Raw genomic sequence first — 23,557 nt, 5'->3', positions numbered from 1 at the left:
AGACGGTAATAGTATCAACTAAACTTTATGATTTTTATGATCAATTCATAGATTCTGACAAATTAAATATAAATCGTAACCAACTGAGGTTCTACCATTGGACAAGCTCGTTAGTAGGGTTCGTATATACGTTCTTGCGTATTCTTCAAATAAACTCAATCATCATTAAAATAAAAAAAATTGGTTGTCTGTAAAGTCGGTTTACGGACGGTAGTTTAACGTGATAACGTCAAAAATTACAGTAGTATAGACAGGGGCGGTCAGAGTATAGCAAAAGGGGCCCGATTCTGGGACTTTTTTCACGTTTTTTTATTTATTTATTTATTAAAAATACACAAAAGTTAACAGTATTTCACCAAAGCACTTATGTGGTAATATAATTATGTACATGTTAAATTGACATAAATAAAAGCAAACACACTTAAAAGTTAAACTATGGTTATTACATTAATCACCTAAGGAGTGTAGAGTCTATGAACCTTAAGAGTTTTCTGTAAAACACACCAACACTATCAGCAAATATGTCAATATCGTCTGTCTCCAACATGATGCGGTTAAGAGCAGCTCGGGCTCGAGCGGTGCGCCGGCCGCCGCGAACAGGCGCCGCCGCCGCCGCGCCGGCACCGCGCCCGGCATGCCAACCACCACATTCGCTCTTGGCACTTGCAGCCCCATTCTCTCAAGCACGGATGCGTCATCTACTCTATGGTGAAACAGTTGGCGGTAATGCATAATATGCAGCAGATTCCGTCTGGTTTCTAGAGTTTGAAGACCAACCATTCCTGTTACGAATAGAGATGGATACATATATGGGTAATATCCGTACAGTCGTTTGTAAATGTGCATACAGAACTTCCTCTGCACTCTTTCTAGCATAGTGTTTTGTTCTTATTAGAAAGAATGCATTAGGTAAAATAAGCATCTTTTATAAATTAAAGTTTTTTTTAAAACCTACTAATTTAGGAGTTAGAGTGGTGCAAAGTTGCAAAATTTTCCCGTAGCATTACTAAGGCGCCAGAGACAGAAAGCGATATCGACGGAGCCCCGTTTATTACAGAAACTGCACAGAATAGGAGCCTTCGGCCGTTTGAAGATACCTAACGAACATAACCTATACCTATATAAAAGTCGTCATTTTGTATCCTAGACCGTTTGCGAGACACGCGTTAATTTTATTAAAGTGCTAGTGCCATTTACTAATCTTAGAACCCTAATATCTCAGTAAATATTAATGGAGAAGAAAAAGTTTATATAACAAAACATCCTTATTTAAACGTGTTCTATATGATTTATCAATATTAACATAGGTTATATTGGTAAAAAAAATCATCGTAAATTTATTAAGTCTCTGGCGCCTTAGTAAATACTATGGGAAAATTCGCAACTTCGTACTGCTCTAACTCCTAAATAAGTAGGTTTTTCAAACAACTTCATTCTATAAAAGATGCTTATTTTAATGCAATCTTTCATGTTTTTAAATTACAAACACTCAAAAATAATAAACACGGGCGCGCCATCTGTCGCAGCTGTGGTGCTTTACTCAGGCCACACGCTACAACTACAACCATACCGAGCGCATCGATCAGCCGCTTAGTTCCAACGCGCGCCAATAGATGGCGCTTAAGCTATATTGGGAAACGGGACAATGACGTCATCTTTTTCGTGCATGCTGCCCGTAGTAACGAGTTATTAGACGTTATCACGTCAAAAAAACTCGGAGCCTCTATGGACTACACAGGTTGACAGTGTCACTGTCAAAATTTACATTATTGACAAATGAACGTTGAACGGAACTAACCTAAAAAGTACTGTTTTGATTTATGAACTTTTATTGTTATAAAACATCACTATAAATTCCTTATTATGTAAGAACTAAATGATTATTCAGAAATTCTATAGATTGGGGCTCCTTTATAGGAGGCCCCACACTTATCGATATTTTTCGACTGTGAGTAATATCGGTTCTTCCAAACTATGCCAATACTTTGATATCACCCAAGAACAAGCAGAATTCATATGTTTAAAACAACCATACGTAAACAAATTAGATGAATCTACCTTGAAGTGTCTAATTGACACAGTGCGTGACCTGGGATTTACAAGAAAAGTTTTAATTAAAGATCCACTGTTGTTCAGCATATTGCCTATCACAATTAAATTTAGACATAAAGTATTGGATGAATGTGGGTTTGAAAACATAACACCAAAACACATATTGTCATATTTGCAAATAATGAAACAAACAACCATAGGACAACTGAAGAAATCCGGAGAGCTATCAACTATGTTGAATGTAGAAAATAGACTAGCAAGTTATATGACACAATGGCCTACATCTCTGACTACCTTAATATACGGAGATATCAATGAGATAACAATGTATACTTTAAGGCTGAAAATATTACAACGGTATCTAGAATTAATGCTAGATTTAACTGAAGATGAATTTCAAAGGGGCATAAAAACTTACCCAACAATTAAGCACCGGCCACTAGAATATATTAATGAGACACTCAACATATTACAGTCAGTGGTCAAGATACCTGATAAGAAAATCAAAGGCAATTTATATCTTATTCATGTTGATCCAGAAAATTTAAAGAAAATAATATACAAGCTTCGTTCTATAGGTGGTGTTGATATTAAAGACATTTTGAGACTTCATCCTAAACTAGCCACCAAAAAGTATGAGGTGATGGTAGAAACTAGGCATGTTTTGCAGGAATATGGCATCACTGATGAAGCCCAGAGAAGGTGTTTTGATATATATACTCTGAGTCCAGATACTGTAAGAACAAGACTTGAGGAAGCTAAGACAATTCCTGAATTTCAAACATTCTTAAACCATCCTAGATTTTTGAAAATGATACACTACAAAAATACAGCAATGCTAAGATTGAGAAGCTTATATAACAATAGGAAAAAATGTTTGAGTCTCAACATACTTTCAGGTAGTGCAGTTCAATATGACACCTTTGAAAAAGCTCCAGGAGACAGGCTGGGCAAGGGGAAAGATCTAGTATTCTGCATCTCACAATGTCTTGGAGATATGTACAGTTCCGCCCAAATAAGGAACACAGTCAAGAGACATCCATTCTGGATTAATGTGCCTCTGGTGCAAATAAAATTTGTCTACCAACAGCTTTCCAGGAAGTTTAGTGTTCAAGATATTTATGAAAATTGTCCCATCCTGTTATATCCCTGGGCCAAAATAAAGAAAGTGCTTGATATATTTGAGGTAAAACAAAAACCTGCAGAATCATTGTACAGCATTGAACTACTAGACCTCACGAAACTGGAGAAATCTCAAAAATTGAGTTTAGTTTTATATTATCTAGAAAAGAATCATTACTTTTCAGGGAATGGTGTCTGGACTGAAGAAAAATGTAAAAATAGTGAATTGTCAAATTACCAATATGTCCAAAATCACCAGTCTGTAAATACAATGTTAAAGTAAATTGCGTTTTCCTGAAACTTTTCCTTCCTACAAAATCCAAACTTTTGTTTACGTATCACATACTTTATTCCTAATTTAGTTAAGTTTAATTTGTCAGTAAACAAGAATAAATAAAACTATAGTCCATTAAACAACTTTACCAGTATATAGAAAAAACGCAAATTTAAATTTTGCGTCTTTTTTAAGTGACAAGATTTGCTTGACTATCTATATTTCTAAAACAACCACTTGTGCTTGCTTTTTATATACTTTCCCCTTTTTCTACTGACGGAAACTGCTTGTCTGACTACATAGGCTGTCAAACAATATTGGCACTAGAAAAAGGTGTAATGGCCGCTGTACACATGTGGCCAACGGTTCCACCAACCCTTGGTGGAACCCCTTGGCCAAGCGTGTACAGGGCTACTTGGCCGTATGTTGGCGCTAGCGCTGGCCGGCCAACCGATTGCTGTCGGTTTTTTGTCCACATAAGGATCTTGGCGCCAATGGCCAACTGCGTTTATGGCCGCTGTACACATGTGGCCAACGGTTCCACCAACCCTTGGTGGGACCCCTTGGCCAAGCGTGTAAAGGGCTACTTGGCCGTATGTTGGCAGTTGGCGCTTGCGCTGGCCGGCCAACCGATTGGTGTCGCTTTTTTGTCCACACATCAAAGGATCTTGGCGAAAATGGCCAACTGCGTTTACACGTTGGCGCTTCATTCAGTTTGTCGTCAGCCGTCAGAGAGGACAGTAGTGAAATATTTACGAAAATAATAAGTTTATCTATGCCAATAATAGTGTTGATTTTAGGAAATAAAATAACCTTGCAAATGTTTAATGTATTGCCTAAAAAAGATAAATGTGCTTATCAGAATATTCAAAAAAATTGTTAATATTTCAAATAATTTAATTTTACTACGGGGTTATTATTTTTTAATCAAATTTTGCTGACAACGCAAATGTCCTAGAATTAAATAGCCTTTTCCATTCCACGTCCATCTTTCATGAAGAGCCAATGCCAAGTGATTGCTTCGCCAATGTGTAAACAGCGGCTCTTATGTTGGTCAAGGGGTTCCACCAAGGGTTGGTGGAACCGTTGGCCACATGTGTACAGCGGCCATATGGAACGGTAAATAATTTTCACCTGTGGATTCATTTTATGACGCTTGACAGATTTCATCATTCTTTTTGGTTTGATGTTTGATTTCATCATCCTTGTTAGAAAAGAAGAAAAGGTGTGACATGATTTTTTTTTTCGATTTTTTTAGGGTGCGCGCTGCGCGCCCACGGGCAACATATATACTCTGTCAACCAAGTCGGTCAGTAAATAAGAACAAAGAAAACTATATGTATCCTTTTCTTTTGGGGTGCTAGAGAAAAGGTTACCTATAGTTTTCTTAGTTCTTATTTACTGACAAACTTGTTTGACAGAATATAGTTGCTGGGCGACTTACGTATTTGTATGAAAAGTGCCGTCGCTTCGTGTGCGCACTTTCATATAATATACTAGCCCATGGTCCAATACGAAAGTCGCCGAGCAACTGTGTCCCCCGTGGGCGCGCACCCTAAATAATTACATGATATAATATATATATATATATATATATATATATATATATATATATATATATATATATATATATATATATATATATATATATATACTCAAATGACAATACATAAGTACTGTCACAGTATGATAAAGAGCACTATCGTACTGTATAAACTCAGGTTAAAAAGAATAACAGATTTTTCTAAATATAATTTTCGCTCTTTAAGCCATCTTTAAGCAGATTTACTGATGTGTGAAACAGAACTCGCCATTATTCAATGAAACGTCAAACAGTTGTCATGACTTGTGTCACTGTTATTCCTCTCACCTCACTCTGCTTCATCCATCCTCATTCCCGTAAAAATGGCGACTTTCCTTCCTCGTTCTCTTGGTCTTGCTGAAACAGTAATTCGGAATAATGGAGCAAAGGTAAATAAACCTTCAATTCTTCTAATGCACACTATGAGTTACCGGGTTCATCTAAATCAAATTGTATTCGTAGCACTTTTACGTGATGGAATACAAAAATCCATATTCTTCGACCGACTGGATTGATTTTAATTTTATTCGACGAAGCAACCGTAAGTTTTTACATTATTTTTAATATAGAATTACCTAAGGTATAGGTTAGATTTATGTAATTACAATTTTATTTTTAAATTTGACCTTGTCATTTCGTCTATACGCTTGTGAATCTTACGTCATCATTCGGTTTTTTGGTGGTTAGATTAGATTCATTTTCCTAGTAATATCTTACTGATTGATATTTGTGTATGAATTGATTAAATGCAGTAAAAAGATAACAGATTTGATTATCAGTATCTCATTACTTGCAGATACATAAAGACATAATACATCTCACTGTATGCATTTATTTACAAAGCATTGTATTTTTGTATAGAATAGTATAACATAAAAATAATATTGCATGATTAATGTTATTGTGCATTGTTCTATGAACCTTATTGACTGATTGTGTACAAGGCTAAATGTAGAAATAAATAAATTGTAATATTGACAAAACCATTTAACTATATTAACATGCAAATACACTTTAGGATTAATTGATAAATTAAAAATTCATTTTAAAAAGAACTGTTGATTGTATTATTGGCCAAGTTATGAACTATAGTCCAACAATATCTTTTGATTTGGCAGCTAAATCTAGCTCAAGGTAAACTATTAAACTGCTCTTACATTCATTCATATCTATAAGAAACCTATGTATGCTATTTTATATTATTATTATTATTTTAAATTCAGTGTACAAACAAGGAATATAAATCAAAATATATTTATAGTTTTTTTTATTTAAAAAGTAACATGGATTCTATATCCTCCTATGTCTACAAATTTTTATACATGTTCCAAAATTATTTATGAACTTTTATTAAGTAACAAAAGTGGTTTATTATTTAACTGATTCAATGGTAGTTCAGTCATAGAGATAAAGGCTGTTTTTATAATTTCATTGTATTCAGTTGGAGATGAGCCTTGGGAGTCTGGGTGAGACAACTTGTGACATAACTGCTTTGTAAGGCATTGACTTGACTACATCTCAAAAGGAACTGAAGAAAGGAATGTTAGTGTCTGAAATCTGTTTCAAAAGAATAGAATCCAAAACTCTTGGTAATTCATTGCCAACACACACTGGAAGATTACAAAAATAAAGATTACAATGATAATCTAACTTGTTTTAAGGTTCCATATCTTAAAATAAAAAAACAGAACCCTCAAAGAATCACTTTGTGCGCCTGCCCTTAGTCAGTTTACTCTCTTCCAACTATATGTTAACAGCTCCACAACTTCTGAGCCTTGTAGCTTGTTAGTAAGAAAAAAAAATTTAGACACTAATAACTCGACTGAGAGGGCACCACTTAAAACTACAAAAACTCTGCATGTCAAACAACAACCCACATAGACACTTCTTTGCTAACAGAGTAGTCACGCCTTGGAACAAGCTACCAGAGGAAGTAGTCTCAGCACCCAACATCAACAGTTTTAAGAACAAATTAGACAATCATAATAATATGAGAACAATAAACCTAGAAAAAGATATCAGGATATTCAGGATACATGCCATATCAGTTGTTTTTTCAACTGCCTGCCTGAATTATATAAATAATAATAAAAATATTAGGCTACAATTTTAAACGGAGATGACATCACAGACAAATATAATAAAACTATAAACCACTTCCTAGTTAACCATATTTTAGATCAAGAAATGAAGATTGCTGCCGCTTACGTAAGATTGTTCGGTACATAATTCTTGGTGCGCCATATTTATTTTCGTATTTGTTTTTTTAATGTTAATAAAAATACGCAAGTATAGTATAAGAGCTTGATTGACTAGCATGTTATATTGTCGCAGTTTAGTAAAATTGTTGTTGTCCTAAGGCACCCCAGAGGGGCAAAGGGCCTTCACAAGCTCCCGTCACGCCTACCTATCTTAAGCGACCCTTGTGGCCTCGCTCCAGCTCAAAACGGCGTTTAGTAAAGTAACATTTTTAATTTTCATCATCATTACTATCATTAATATAGATTTCTGCAAAGTAACGCCATTCATTCATTATTAATAAATATGTCCTACTTCAATACATAGAAGAAAAGAATCCCCAAGGAAAATTAGAATCCAAAACCACATTACTGGCTTCATACACAGGTCCTAGTGGACAGACTATAGTTAGTCTAGATGGATTGTCGAAGTCGGGTATTATTTATATTTTTAGCAACACCTGACCTTGAACACCTGTTGACCAATTGAACAAGTTTTCTAACAGCATCATTGATATGGTTGTCATTCTTAGTCCCTCTTGAGAGTTTTGAGGCCAGGAGCCCATTTCTCGAAGCTACAAGGTACAATTTACAAGTTATTATCAATGTCTAATACGACAAGTTGGAAAGAGACTTCCGCTTGTAACTTTCAGTTTTGAGAAATGGGCCCAAACCGTTTACACGTCGTATTATGATATAAATGATATAATCGTTAGCTTTATTAGCTAAATATCATGTGAAGTTTTCAGCTCAGCCTAATGGAGTGACTAAACTCCATTAGATATGAGCTGACTGTATCAGGTTGAGCCATATTAAGTGTAAACTGGTTAGAAACACTAAAATCTGGTTTGGACAATGGCTGCTGCGTTCTTATATCAAAGCGCTTAACCACAACTCACAAGTGCTACCAGCAACACAATAATATGTACACAATTTGCAACAAGATTCATAAACTGACAGATAACTGAACCAGCGCTGGTACAGTCGCATTCAGTTACATCTATGTACCACATAGCTGACATAGCATAGTTAGGGCGGTTTCGCACTATGTTCGGTCCGAATCTGTGAAAATAAGATCCGTACTAACCGTAGAACTATATATATGGTATTTTACGCACTAGATCCGATTTCTGTCATCCAATTTCTTTCAGTCATTCTTCGGATCTAATGCGTAAATTACCATACTAATAGTTCTACGTCTACTACGGATCTTATTTTTACGTATTCGGATCGGACGTAATGCGTAATGCGAAACCGCTCTTACGCGAGCAAAAATACCTTTTATTCTCATAGTATTAGAGTCGTGTTCAGACATTTTTGTTCGCGCAACTGTATACATAGATGTTGCTGAACGTGAAATACTTTTTCAGAACAGATAATGCGGAAATTATAAATTGAGTTGACACTCGTGTTAGATATGAGATGCATTTGTTACTTATAGCGGGGCGCGGGGAGGGCTCGTCGTTATTGATTGCATGTCCTTGCTGTGTTCATAATGCCCATATCACACACATACAGTAATTACTGCGCCACATTGACATGTCCTATGCATTATTGATTTCTTAGTAACTAGAAAAAGATAACTCGGTCTGACAAGGGACGGTGGACTATCCGCTTGGTAGATCATCTGAAATTATCTAACGATCACTGATAAGAGGCCTTGTGGATAGTTCACCGGCTCTGCTTGTTTACATAAGTGGTTTATATACTTAACAGTGTCAGTTATACGTTAAAGTAGTAGTTGAAGCTTCGTTTTTACAAAAGTGCATCTTAAGTAAGTGAAAACGTCACGTAAAAATTAAAAAAAAAATCTTCTAGCTACCGTAACCGTACCGTCATCTTCCCTCGTAGAGTACAGGTCATCATTTTATTTATCAAATAAACGTAAACGTCCAAAAATATAAAACAAAAAAAACGTGAGTTTCTATAAGGTTTATGCAAAAACGGTGTCGCCCGTGACTAATGAAATAATCTGGAATAGGTCGTCAAAGTCGACCAACCATACGAATCGTAAATATATGCCCATTAACTAATCCCATCTACTTTTATTGTTTTACTGGACTAGTTTTTATACCTTATACAGTTACATAATCTTCTTCAGCATACCTGTGTGCGTAGCCGAATGCACAAACGCTCAGAATAATATCTCGTTCGTGTCTATCCTATCTCTATCGCTCTTGCGTATTAGCGCGACAAAGCCAGACTGCATTTCTGCGGCGTTTGATGTCGAAGAAATGCCATTCGGCTATGGGGCCTGGCCTGGAATACAAACTCAGTGAAACACGCAAACTTAATAATCTTTCTTGGAACTAATTCGCCCGTTGTCCAACAGCTGCTGGCGGCGACGGCCGCGCACAAGCAGCAGGTCCGCAACCTGAACGTGCACGAGTACGTGAGCTACACCCTGCTGCGCGACGCCGGCATCCCCGTGCCCAAGTTCAACGTCGCCAAGACCAAGGACGACGCGCTCAAGTTCGCCAAGGAGCTCAACAGCAAGGACATCGTGCTTAAAGCTCAGGTCAGTTACGTGTATGGGACTAGTCGCTTGAGACAACGAGGCTGCAGCGACAGGTGCACAAGCGGGTCCACAATATCAACGTGCACGAGTTCACCCTGCTGCGCGACGCCGGCATCCCCGTGCCCAAGTTCAATGTCGCCAAGACCAAGGACGACGCGCTCAAGTTCGCCAAGGAACTCAATAGCAAGGACATCTCGCTTAGAGCTCAGGTTAGTTGCGGGTATGTGACTGGACCCATGACTTATGATGAAAGAGGACGGTCTTTCCTTCATAAACTTTGAACCCAATTTTCCTCTCTGGGTTAACAACGGTAGGTATATTTTTTCAAAATACCTCCTCGAGTGTCACACTGATTTATTAGAATTTTGATTTTATTGTATAAATAAATCAAATTTCAAATTTGATTGACGTAATCGGTCGGGAGTCGGCCGGCCAACTTTCCAATAGTGTATGGACGTGTATTTGAGGACGTTTGTGTATAAGGTAGATTTCGCGCGGGTCCTCTTTCGTTTTAACTGTCGCTGTAGGCGTGTCTTGTGACAACCAGTGTATTGTGCCTGAGCTGTAAATTCACATTTTTGACACATTTGTTTTGAAGTATGTTGCGATGTGGCAAAGACGTATCGTTTGCCAAATCTAACGATTATTTACGAATTGGTTGAATCGATTAGGCCCTATGTACAAGGAGGAGCTTAAACAAATATACGATTTCTATCAACTTACTGAAATGTCATTTGAATCGAAATGACAGACTCTGCCACAGCACTAGTTTAAAAATAAAAATGAATGATAAATGACATAAAAAGTAAATCCTGCGTGATAAATTAATATCGTAAAATACTCACTAACGAAGATCCGCAAAAATGTAACATGTGTTAGATTATGTTTAAAGTATAAGCTATATGTATATTGTTTTTAAGTGCTCTTTTTTTTTAAATATTACAGGATTTTATTTAAAATTTCACTAGGTTGCTCCAGTTTACGTTTTGTGGACGCTGTAATGTGTCAAAAATGTGAACTTACAGCTCCGGGACAATAATGCGTTGTTAGTGCGAGAAACCATCGCAAGTTTCAGTTACGTTTTCGACTACTGCATGAGGTACGACGAAACTAAGCGAATTAAGCGATTGATCAGACATTGCAACGTAAAGACATCGAGTCGTATCGTGTGTTTCTCTTGATATTTGGTAAAGGAAATAATAAAATAAAAATAATCTTCTACGCAGGTCTTAGCCGGAGGACGAGGGAGAGGTTCCTTCAAGAATGGTCTCAAAGGCGGTGTCCGTATGGTTTCTACGTAAGTATTGTTGAACTCCCTAAAAACCGTAGGTATATATTTTAAAATGAAAAGTCAAATTGTCACGATCGTACTATATTATACCTGTGCGTCTAAGTTTGCGCCTACACTACATTAAGCGAAAATCCGTAATATGGGACGTCCTTTAGTGCCGGTAAGTACCTTAGGTATAGTCCATATTGATTTTCCCAAAAAATATATTGTGTGAATATACGATTTCACGCAATGACTTATTAACAAGCAAGGCCATACTATTTATAGCAGAATGTTCATCTTTTTTAAAACTGTACTAGCGGCTACAACTGTAACAAAATAATTATGGCTGTGTACTCGTACACAATTTAAGACTCTCCTCCCATTTAGTTACTATTTATCCCTTTTACAAGCTCACGGTTGTTTTGCATCAATAAATAAGCTACAATAAATGTTTCACGTGTCATCTGACGCACCTAACTATTAGATAACAATCAGGATTGTCGCGAGTCGCAGCCATAACAAGATTGACCTGATCAAAGAGACGAATACACACTAGCGCTGCTAGATCTTTGTTCCAGTCCAATAATAAACTCACTAATATAAATACATATTAAGATATGTGTTTATCTGTGCAGGCACACTTGTTTAATAAATACAAATAGGTATACCATACCTACAAAGTTCGCGTAGGGCATGAAAACGATGTAACGAAATTCATGGGATTCATAGCTAATAGGCAAAAACATGATGTGCCCCATTTAATAGAGCAGCCAATTGGGACGCCTGTACTGTTTCCCACACAACTAAATAGTGGGCACACCAAGTCTAATCTCTGACAACTATCGTGACTGAACAAAGTGAAACATTACATTTGATTCATTCGAAATATGTAAGCTGTCTACTTTATACTATTACCTATGCAAAATAGTCACGTGAAGTGAAACGTCACTTACTGGCTTGCTACGTGCCAGTAGAATTACTTAATCAAACATTATGCTCGGTGAATTTTAGCACCCAGACCTGGTTGTTACACAAGAGAATGTATTAAGGGCAAGACGTCATGCCGTTTAGTTTAGTTACCTACCTGCGCAGTATTGGCTTATCTGGAGCGTCCCTGCATAGTTATTGTTTGTATTAGGTTTGATGGTCGACTTCCCGTGCGTCGCTCTAGTAGCTAAAATGGCTTATGATACAGGTATTGCGATCATTTTACGCCGTTTCGGCCTTTGCATAGTCACTGCAGTGGGAGCCTTGCCTCTGGCTAATCAACTGATTGGTCGTTGACTTTGGACCTTGGACTATTCATTATCGGTACAATAAGATGGCTGAATAGGTATAAATATACTCGTATCGTCTGTAATTACATATATAACAAAACATACTAAAGACATCAATTTATGCGAATCGTATATCTGAAAGCTTGAAAATGTATGATTTTTTATACAAAACCCGTTTTTAGCTCGTAACCAAACGATATACTTTGTGAAATCACTTACGCTTTTATACGACGGTAATAGAAAATGAATTGATTATTTATTTTCTCCTGTTTCCGTTCTACATTGATGTTAGTGAACGAGGACTATCATGACGGATTTATCATATTTCAACGAATTATCGATAAATCCAAAGTTCACTGTTTTTTGCTCTTCGGAATGAGCTAGCAAAATTTCACAATATTTTATCATTTTAGCAGCCATTGTTTAGCACATGAGTAGTTGAGAGACTTTAGAGAGAGAGAGAGAGAGAGAGAGAGAGATACAGTTTGGTTCAAAATTATAAATGGGTACAGTAAAGTTTAATAAATATTTGCGCAAAATTCTAGTCATGTGTTTTCATAGTGCACACGTGGCTACTTGTACAAGTGACTGTTTTTCGTTAAACATTTTACTTTTAACAGACTAGATTCCTTTTCATTTTGTTTGTAACTGGCGATAGGTTACAATAACGATCATAATTTGCACATAGACCGGAGCAAGCCGCGGACATCGCGAGCAAGATGCTCAACCAGCTGCTGGTCACGAAGCAGACCGGCGCCGCCGGGCGCATCTGCAACATGGTCATGGTCACCGAGCGCAAGTTCCCGCGCCGCGAGTTCTACGTCGCCATCATGATGGAGCGCAGCTTCAATGTAAGCTATCGCAGCTTTCATTGTACGGCCTTTCATTTGATACCATTTTCTCAAGGATTACATAAAAATAATGCACTACTTAAATTCAGAAGTAAATGTTTGTTGCTATTGAATGTAAGCTGTTAATCTTGAACGCCACGCCAAACGCGGAATGGTGAACTTTTCGTTGGAATGAAAAAAGGCTTATTTTGTTCTGAAGTGCGTGCGGCATTTTAACGACTTGAACTATCAAAGAGTTTGGTTCCGCTTGGACATATTACATTCATTATCAGAACATAAATAGTCAGATACTAAATCATAAGTATGCAATAGTCTTGTCTGTAGTGAAGTTTCATTACGATCTTTGTAATATCACCTCACAATAACATGTTTGTGGTAACAGGGTCCCGTGATAATCGCGTCGTCGCAAGGAGGCGTTAACATCGAGGACGTGGCGGCGGAGAACCCGGAGGCGATCACCTACGAGCCCATCGACATCATGAAGGGAATCACTCCTGAACAGATCTCCCGCGTCGTCGAGAAGGTACTTTATACTAACTCTCTTCTTCCTCCTACCCTTATCTCACGTCGGGTCGGTACAACATGTCTTCCTCTTCCATTCTCCTCTATCTCGTCATCTCAACAATCACATCTTTCTTTATACTAACTAACTATACTTCGATAATTTATTTAGACCGTTTTCACATCATCAGGTCCGATATCGGTTTTTTTTTACTATAAATGGGCTTACTCTTGGCCACAGACTAGCCAAACGTTGTAGGAAGGATGCCAAAGATTTTGCCTTTAAATGTATGGAATACTAGTTTTTGCCCGCGGTCCGCTCGCGTTAGAAAGAGACAAAAAGTAGCATATGGCACTCTCCATCCCTTCAAATATCTCCAATTAAAATCACGACATTTCGTCGCTTCGTTTTGCCGTGAAAGACGGACAAACAAACAGACACACACACTTTCCCATTTATAATATTAGTATGGATCGGTCCTACATCCAATAGGGTGTCATGTCAAGCAAGACCTGCAGAAACCTGACCACTAAGAAATGCATCAGATGAGTGGACCAGCAATTTCGTCATGAAAATTTCTATCTGTGAATACCTGTAATTGGCTTTGTGTTGTTATTTAAATTAGCATAATGTTTTTAATTGCGTAACTTTTTCGGCGTTATCGCTTTGTTAAAAGTAAATTTTGTTTACAGATTGGGCTCCAAGAAAGGCAACAGGAAGCCTCCGACATGATTGCGAAAATGTACCAGCTGTTCTTGAAGAAAGACGCTCTGCTTATCGAGGTGAACCCTTACGCCGAGGACGCTCTCTCTGGAAACTGTAAGTTATATGCTTTTCTAGTTATCGTCGTTAGGTTTGTGAATTACGACATATGCTTTTTGAAAATTGTTAAAAATCCTAAAAATTCAATCACATAATGTGATAATTAAAAAAAAATGTATGTCACACAGCAGTGAGCAGATGGCCATCGATGTAATCATTCTACTGCTATATAATAATGTGCTGTCAATACGCATATATCGTGCTGTTAATCTTAGTTTGCTTGCACTAGTAAACACAACACATGCAGGTTTTCGATTCAGGATGAGATTTTTAATTTAAAGTTTAAGAGCTAACAATACATACAGATTAACTCCTTTTTGAATTTGCAGTCTTCTGTCTGGACGCGAAATTCCGATTCGACGACAACGCCGACTTCAGGCAAAAGGAGCTGTTCGCGCTCCGCGACACAACCCAGGAGGACCCCAAAGAAATCGAGGCCGCCAAGTTCAGCCTCAACTACATCGCTCTCGACGGTAAACTTTTTATTGAGATTCATTTTCTGCTTTGCTGTCTTAACAGAAATTTAATAACAAACAGAAAATACATGATAAATGCCACAAAATATTCTCCAATTTATATTGCTCTCGACGCTAAACTTTTTATCGAGATTATTTTTGTTGTGACTGCCTTGAATAACAAACACATAATACTCTCCAATTCAACCTCAACTATATCGTTCTTGATGGTAAACATTTTATTGAGATAAATTTTTCTTGTTTATATATAAATTTTTCAAGGCAGTCGCCTTGAATAACAACCACAAAATACATGATAAATGTCACAAAATAAGCTCTAATTCAACCTCAACTATATCGCTCTTGATAGTAAACATTTTACTGAGATTAATTTTTGTTGTGACTGCCTTGAATAACAAACACAAAATACATGATAAATGTCACAAACACTCTCCAATTCAACCTCAACTATATCGCTCTTGATGGTAAACATTTTACTGAGATTAATTTTTGTTGTGACTGCCTTGAATAACAAACACAAAATACATGATAAATGTCACAAAATACTCTCCAATTCAACCTCAACTATATCGCTCTTGATGGTAAACATTTTATTGAGATTAATTTTTGTTATGACAGTCTTGAATAACAAACAGAAAATACATGATAAATGTCACAAAAGATTCTCCAATTCAACCTCAACTACATCGCTCTTGATGGTAAACTTTTTATTACGATTCATTTTGCATTCATTTGGCAACAGTGAATAGTAAATGGCGATCACTTAAGTAGCTTAATTTCAAAATTGGATAAATTCAACTGTCAGAATTTGGTATTCAGAGAAGGTAATAGTAATAGGGTTGATATTTCCTAAGAGGGTAGAGCAGATTTATTCCAGTTCGAAGTTATGCCACACTTAATAATGCATTACCTTTTTAGTGTGAATTAACACGTCAAATTATTTCAGTATCTTGAGGTATAACATCCTTCAGAGAAAACGTCGACATATGCGCACTTCTTGAGTAATATAGGTAATATTACTCGATCAGAATCAGAATACTATTCGAAGGTGCTGACGGTTAGCACATTTTATTATTAATTTGTGTAAAAGACAGCATGATAGTACAGTTAGTGTTTTATTACATCGTCAATCTCAGTCGATGTAATAAATCGTTAAAACGGCAGTGCGCAGGCCAAGTTCCAGCAATTCATCTTTTTCGCCGTCCGCCATTATAGTCATACTAGTTATGAAAAAAAAGCTGCACTTTTGGATGGAAGCAAGCCGCTTTGCATGGTGATAGTAGACATCATAGTAAACGATTTTTTCCGAGGATATCGAAATTTTATCCCTTAGGAAGCCGAGCGTAGCGAGGTGTTTTATGAAAATTAAAAAAAATTATCTTTTTATTGTATCGTCCGATTTGGACAAAACGTATCTCAAATGAAAGGTATTGATTTGTGTAATTTAAAAAAAAATACAAAGAAAAAAAAATTGAAAGAAAAGTAAGAAAAAAATAAAAAAAAGTAAATTTACGTCTCGCACTGAATAACTTCAAAGAATGACAGAAAAAAAGTACAATGTCGATATACGAGTTTTTTTTAATCGAAGACATATAAATTTTTAGTTGAAAACTGAAGACTGCATCGAAATCAGATGAGCATTTTTTAAGATACAAGTTGCCAAAGTTGGGAAAGATCGATTTATATGGCCACTTTGAAATTCCTTTGCCAGAAAGTCAGAAATAATATGTTTTTCTGACACAGAAAAATACATAGTAACAGTAACATCAAAATAAAATTAAAAATTCCGAGGATGTTATAATTTCATCCCTTAGAACGACGAGCGTAGCGAGGTCGGTTACGAAAACCGAAAAAAAAATCTCATTTTTTTGTACGTCGTCCGATTTTGACAAAACATATTTCATTTGAAAGGTATTGCTTTATGTAACTTAAAAAAAAATATTGAAAAAAATTGGACTAAAAATGTTAGATTTTTTTAAAAACACCTTAATTTTCGTATCACACTGAATAACCGCAAAAAACGGTAGACACGGTGTATAATTTCGATATATGATTTTTAAAAATTAAAGACAAATAAATGCATGATTATAAACTAAAAACCGAATCGAAATCGAACCAGTAGTTTTTAAGATGCAAGTTGTCAAAGTTGGCTTAGTTTGTTTATATGGTCGCTTATAAATTCCTTAGCCTGAAAGTCAGAAACATTATATTTTTCTTACAGTTAAAAGTATGCATAGGTAATAGACATCATAATAAACAATTTTTTACGAGGATATAAAAAATTCATCCCTTGGAAAGCCGAGCGTAGCGATGTCTGTTACGAAAAACAAAAAAAAGGCAGTTTTTTTTTATTGGATCGTCTTTCTAAGGGTTTCTAAGGAATGAAATTTTTATATCCTCGTAAAAAAATGTTTATAATGATGTCTATTACCTATGCATACTTTTAACTGTAAGAAAAATATAATGTTTCTGACTTTTTGGCTAAGGAATTTATAAGCGACCATATAAACAAACTAAGCCAACTTTGACAACTTGCATCTTAAAAACTACTGATTCGATTTCGATTCGGTTTTTAGTTTATAATCATGCATTTATTCATGCAATCATGAAATTATACACCGTGTCTACCGTTTTTTGCGGTTATTCAGTGTGATACGAAAATTAAGGTTTTTTTTTAAAAAATCTTACATTTTTTTTCAAATTTTTATCAATATTTTTTTTTAAGTTACATAAAGCAATACCTTTCAAATGAAACATGTTTTGTCAAAATCGGACGACGTACAAAAAAATGAGATTTTTTTTTCGGTTTTCGTAACCGACCTCGCTACGCTCGTCGTTCTAAGGGATGAAACTATAATATCCTCGGAATTTTTAATTTTATTTTGATGTGTACTGTTACTATGTAATTTTCTGTGTCAGAAAAACATATTATTTCTGACTTTCTGGCAAAGGAATTTCAAAGTGGCCATATAAAGCGATCTTTCCCAACTTTGGCAACTTGTATCTTAAAAAATGCTCATCTGATTTCGATGCGGTCTTGAGTTTTCAACTAAAAATTTATCTGTCTTTGATTAAAAAAAACTCGTATATCGATATTGTACATTTTGTCTGTCATTCTTTGAAGTTATTCAGTGCGAGACGTAAATTTACTTTTTTAATTTTTTTCTTACTTTTCTTTCAATTTTTTTTTCTTTGTATTTTTTTTTTAAATTACACAAATCAATACCTTTCATTTGAGATACGTTTTGTCAAAATCGGACGATACAATAAAAAGATAGAACTTTTTTAATTTTCATAAAACACCTCGCAACGCTCGGCTTCCTAAGGGATGAAATTTCGATATCCTCGGAAAAAATCGTTTACTATGATATCTACTATCACCATGCAAAGCGGCTTGCTTCCATCCAAAAGTGCAGCTTTTGGCCAAAAATTCTCCATAACAAGTATGACTATTATGAAAACTAAGGTTCATTTCAGTGTCACGCGGACCGTCCGCGCAGAGCGATTCGTTCGACCATTGTGACGTATGAAGTTGTTGTTGTCGTCCGCTTTACTCTAAAGCGCTCTCTGAACTTAATACATATTAGGCCTGTGCGGATCGGTCCGCGTGACACTAAAACCAGCCTACAAGAGGAAAAGAAACTGTATGTTGACTGTTTTGTAGGCACGATCGGCTGCATGGTGAACGGCGCCGGGCTGGCCATGGCCACCATGGATATCATCAAGCTGTACGGCGGCGACCCGGCCAACTTCCTCGACGTCGGCGGCGGCGCCACCGCGCAAGCCGTCTCGGTATGTACCACTACTGTCAACACTTGAGCAACCAACAACCCGCCTGGAGGGCACTCGGCACATTTGCTCAGATGCCGGCAACTACAGGCCATACAAGCGGGCGGTTATAAATTACGACCGGTTTCTGTCGTAAGAGTAAAGTTATGACTCGTCTCTTTTTGGACAAACTCTGGCTCACATTAGCTACTAAGTGCCAATATTCCCCCAAATATATCCATACAGTTACGTTGAAATAACTGACTATAACAATGTTGCAGTTAAGTAAGTATACATATTACACTAAATGTATGTCCAATGTCTTTTGGTATAAACTTATTAGACACTAAAACGCAGATGAGACGAATGTAAAAGTGACATACAGACACCTCGCATTGTAAATGCATAAGTTGCATACTTGTTACTTGTTGAGAATGAAAGTGTTGATAATTATTTATGACCATGGTATGCGACGCGTCGAATTGTTATTTATAGCTTTATTGATGACCATTTGTCCAATTTTTAATATGCATAGCACGTGTAGCCTTGGAATACTTTTTACTGAATTAGGTCTTATTGACCTGTCCACGCGTTGATAATGTAACATTGAAGTTCCGTGTTTGTTACACTGTTGGCAGTTTTAATTGATGTTTCATTATAATAGCTCCGCTGCGACGTATCGTTAATTATTTATAGTTTAACAGGCTGACCATATCAGTGGCTAAAATAGGACGTGTAAAGATCTGACTCAATTGCTTCAATTTTTAATTTTCTCTATGAAAGTAAAGTAACGGTGGTAACTGGTAATTAGAACTACCGAAAGCAATTGAGCGGCTAAATAATATGAACGTTTAACCTGCTAAACATAGAAAGATATCCAGAAATCCAGACCGTTCATATCGCCGAAGTAACGCATTCATAACCCCATGTATCTTAAAAACAAATAAATTTGAAAATGAAAATTTGTGACAAGGATGCTTAGGTACAAGGATAGAGTCTGTTTTGATTTGGGATACTTTTCCATCAATGATCGTTATTGTTCATATTACCCACCTTTTGTAGGAAGCCTTCAAGATCATCCTGTCCGACCCGAAAGTGACGGCCATCCTTGTGAACATCTTCGGAGGCATCATGCGCTGTGACGTCATCGCGGAGGGCATCATCACCGCCGCCAAGAACCTCAACATTCAGATCCCCGTCATTGTCCGACTTCAGGTACGCAACGGAACAAGTTGGCGGATTAAACTGATTTAGTATTAAGGTCATTCAGAGTTTTCATACAGATACATAATTAAATCATGTACAATAAATACCTACTTACAATGTACGTCAAGATTTTGAAATATGTTAAGAAATGAGCATGACAGTAATGTATGTTAAATTGTGTGTGCAGGGCACGAAGGTGCACGAGGCCCGCAAGCTGATCGCGGAGTCCGGGCTGCGCATCGTGCCGCGCGACGACCTGGACGAGGCAGCCGCGCTCGTCGTGCAGCTCAGCGAGATCGTCTCGCTCGCCAAGAAGGCCGGCGTCGAGGTCCGATTCGACATCCCTAGATACATGCTCGAGAAGTAAACAGTATTAGCTCGCCCAACACTCGGCAAACCATCGACTCGGTAGTTGCCGATGTTTGTACTCATCTATCATGTAAATCATGTTTCACCAGTCGGCCAAAGGTCATTCGATCTGTTCCTCGTAGTATCGTCGTGTGAAACGCGAGATAACCTTTACGGTATAAGTACCTTACAATTCGTTTGTTTTGACTATATCCGGCATTATATGCGCGAACCGTTTGGGAATAATTGATATTCAATCATCGATAAGATGAAAATTTAGACGTATAATTAATGTTTTATGTTATTACTTCAACTGTTGCCGTAATGTGACATCTATTGAACATTATAAAATAATGTCTCGCAAATGCCTATATTGTGTAATGTTAAAATATTACGCATTTATTTAATGTTAACCATATTCCTTATTATGTAAGCTTCAAGAATGACCTTTGAGCACTTCGATTAGTAATACGAAAACGTCTTTACCGTAAAAGTTTTGTTTGCTTCTTCGTATTGTTATACTGAACGCGACCCGTTGATTCATTGTTAATCATACTCTAAATATTGTTATACTTATTTTAAGAGTTACTGTAGAAGTAGTTGCATAAATATTAATATTGATTCATAGTAGGTAGGTACAAATTATAAATCTTTTATTTATTTTTTGGTACTTTTACATTTTGTTTATCTCATTTACTTGAGATTTTGATACGATCGTATCTATCTGTTGAGACTTATTTATATGACGAAGTTAACCACACAATGCTTGATTGGGTGATTTATTCTACTTGTGATAAAATATTTCCAGCATGAAAGTGCATATGAAAACATCGACGCGCCTCTACACATTCTACAAGTAAAAACATTAAGTCGCTTCAGGTGACATCGCTGTTAAGTCGTTCAATTCAATTAATCGACGAAGCTTACAAATTTTTATTAGTTCATCAATCATTCATAATATTAAGGTCAAATTTACTAGTTACATATTCTATTTATTGAAATAATGGTTAGTAAAGTCGTTGTGTAGTATTGTAAAGCTTCTGTATGTACTCGTTCCGTACTGTCTCGCCACGTATACAGTTAGTGAACCGATGCGATACCGCTCGGTAAGTATTGTTTATTACGCGGATGCCCCTGCGGCATACCGTGATACGTGTAACATGCAATAATCAAGTATTTTGTAAAATGTTTCTTTGTAAATAGATGCAATTGTTAAGTTCGTGTATTTATTGGGAATTAAATGATTGAAGTACAATGTTGTATTAACACCGTAAAACACAAGTAATTATTATTTATTGGCTTGAAAGGTCACTTTGTTGTAATACATTTGGTTTAGATCTGTATGGTAGTTTTTTTATGTTACCTCCTATAGGAATACCTCATTGGCAAATATTCTATGGTCCCAGCAGGGCCGTAGCCAGAATTCAAGAAGTTAGGGCAGTTGTAATTACAGGTAGAGTGGAATACGGTGCCATAAGGCGATATTTAAGGCTAGGCAATGAGGTTTTAAGGTAGGGCATTGCCCCACAACGCCCACCTCTAGCTACTGCCCTAGATCCCAAATACAACAATAAAACACAATTAGATTCCTAACAAAAACAAAAGGGGTACGTTCAAATCAAAAATGATCTCGCGTTATGCCTATGATGAAAGCTAAGAGAGATACTTAGCCTCGTAGTGCCCACTGGGTTAACGTTTTCGTACATTTTGTAGTCCGCAACTATTCATGAAACGATACTACGTACGTTACATTCTCATTTATTATTTAGCAAATGAAAAGTTTTGTTTACAATTAAGTAATTCCGTATATACAGGCTAGCAAAAAAGAGTATAAATTGTACTCTATTTTACCAGGCTTTAAAGTCTCGTTATCCTGATCACTCTTATCAGTTTCTCGAGAAAAGTTTCGAAATAACGATACTCGTACCCGGTTGAGAGTAGCTTACACATGATGGCTACTATAGCTAGGTTGCCGACGCTCCACTCTGTACGTATTGATATTTACAAAAATAACTTCGCTCATCATGTACTCAAAATTGTCTGGGTTCTGAAGGGTTAGAATTTCAAATGAAGCCTTGTTTACGCGTACTAACAGCAACACTCAACTAATCATCGGTAGGCATTATGCACTTGTAATAAGGATTACAAATTACAACTAACAGTGTTGACGATAGTACGAGTTTAATATAGTTATTTGTTATACAAGGGGGCAAAGTTGTATTTTAACGCCGAGTGTGGAATTGAGAAACGAGCAAGTGAGAGGATGCTATAGTTGAACCACGAGCGAAGCGAGTGGTTCGAGAATAGAATCCTGAACTTGCGAGTTTTTTAACACACGAGAAGTAAAATACATTTGCACCCGAGTGTAACACAAAACTTTTCCCCTCACTATAGCGAGGAAACTACAACGCAAAGAATGCGTTTATCACTGTTTCCAGTAGTTCCACAGGTAGTAAATCATCTTTATTACTAGATTCACCTACTTTTATCAATTTTAAAGCAGTTATTTTGACCTTATTCAAGGTCAAATTACTTTACCCACTAGTGGATAAAATGCGTTTTTACCCGCTGGTATTAAAGGACAAAACACGTGTTTCCGAGCTAGTGAGGGGAAAAAGATTTTTCAGACTGCATAAGGCAGCGTCCCCACTTAGGCGTCGCGTAGTCTCGCGGCGCGCAACGGACGTCTTCGCCACGCCGCCTGAATGTAATTCAAAAAACGTCTCCTCAGTATATTTTGTATAGGAAGGACGTAAGACGCGCCCCAGGCGGCGTGGCGGAGACGTCCGTTGCGGGCCGCGAGACACGCGACGCCTAAGTGGGGACGCTGCCTAAGGCAATTTTCCGGGTAATTTTTTTTATACCACGTCGGTGGCAAACAGGTACATGGTCCGACTGATGGAAAGCGATCACCGTAACCTACTCGTTGGACGCCGCCAACTCAAGGGGTGTCACATGCGCGTTGCCGACCTATTTGAAACTTGTACACTCCTTTTTTTAAGAACCCCATGCTGTAGTAGTTCATCGGAAATACCTCTGCAGAAAATTCCTCTGAAACCGCACGGTGCGCGACCATTTAGGTTGCAAGGTCATCAACCTGATGCAAATATTAATTGAATGAATCTTACAGGTGAGTTTGAGTTACAAAGCAAAAGGCGGCGGAGGCGGTGGCGGCGGCGCTGCCGGTGGCAGAAGCGGCGGTTGTCCCAGGAAGTGCTGATACTTCTTTTTCCTACTGCAGCAAAATTT

At 37.1% G+C, this 23,557-nt stretch overlaps 2 protein-coding genes across 2 annotated transcripts; both read left to right on the top strand.

Moving 5' to 3' along the window:
- Nucleotides 1-1,794: 1,794 nt before the first annotated feature.
- LOC125241222 (transcription termination factor 5, mitochondrial-like) lies at nucleotides 1,795-3,458 on the top strand. The gene has a single exon (XM_048149588.1). The coding sequence runs from the start codon at nucleotides 1,877-1,879 to the stop codon at nucleotides 3,455-3,457; it is 1,581 nt and encodes a 526-aa protein (XP_048005545.1). The 5' UTR covers nucleotides 1,795-1,876; the 3' UTR covers nucleotide 3,458.
- Nucleotides 3,459-5,265: 1,807 nt separating this feature from the next.
- On the top strand, nucleotides 5,266-21,649 carry LOC125241145 (succinate--CoA ligase [ADP-forming] subunit beta, mitochondrial). Its single transcript, XM_048149480.1, has 10 exons — nucleotides 5,266-5,419; nucleotides 9,600-9,785; nucleotides 11,012-11,082; nucleotides 13,024-13,186; nucleotides 13,569-13,709; nucleotides 14,381-14,507; nucleotides 14,840-14,983; nucleotides 18,651-18,778; nucleotides 19,817-19,969; nucleotides 20,148-21,649. The coding sequence occupies exons 1-10, from the start codon at nucleotides 5,354-5,356 to the stop codon at nucleotides 20,325-20,327; spliced, it is 1,359 nt and encodes a 452-aa protein (XP_048005437.1). The 5' UTR covers nucleotides 5,266-5,353; the 3' UTR covers nucleotides 20,328-21,649.
- Nucleotides 21,650-23,557: the final 1,908 nt, after the last annotated feature.

Source organism: Leguminivora glycinivorella, chromosome Z, assembly GCF_023078275.1.
Source record: "Leguminivora glycinivorella isolate SPB_JAAS2020 chromosome Z, LegGlyc_1.1, whole genome shotgun sequence".
NCBI lineage: Eukaryota > Metazoa > Arthropoda > Insecta > Lepidoptera > Tortricidae > Leguminivora > Leguminivora glycinivorella.
This window is presented reverse-complemented; position numbering and strand designations above follow the sequence as displayed.

Excerpts from the sequence above, each read along its gene's own strand:
- LOC125241222 (XM_048149588.1), top strand. The coding sequence starts at position 1,877 with ATGATTATTCAGAAATTCTATAGATTGGGGCTCCTTTATAGGAGGCCC.
- LOC125241145 (XM_048149480.1), top strand. The coding sequence starts at position 5,354 with ATGGCGACTTTCCTTCCTCGTTCTCTTGGTCTTGCTGAAACAGTAATT. Across the intron at positions 13,710-14,380 it reads TCTCCCGCGTCGTCGAGAAG|ATTGGGCTCCAAGAAAGGCA; the intron begins GTACTTTATACT and ends TTTTGTTTACAG. Across the intron at positions 14,984-18,650 it reads CAACTACATCGCTCTCGACG|GCACGATCGGCTGCATGGTG; the intron begins GTAAACTTTTTA and ends ACTGTTTTGTAG.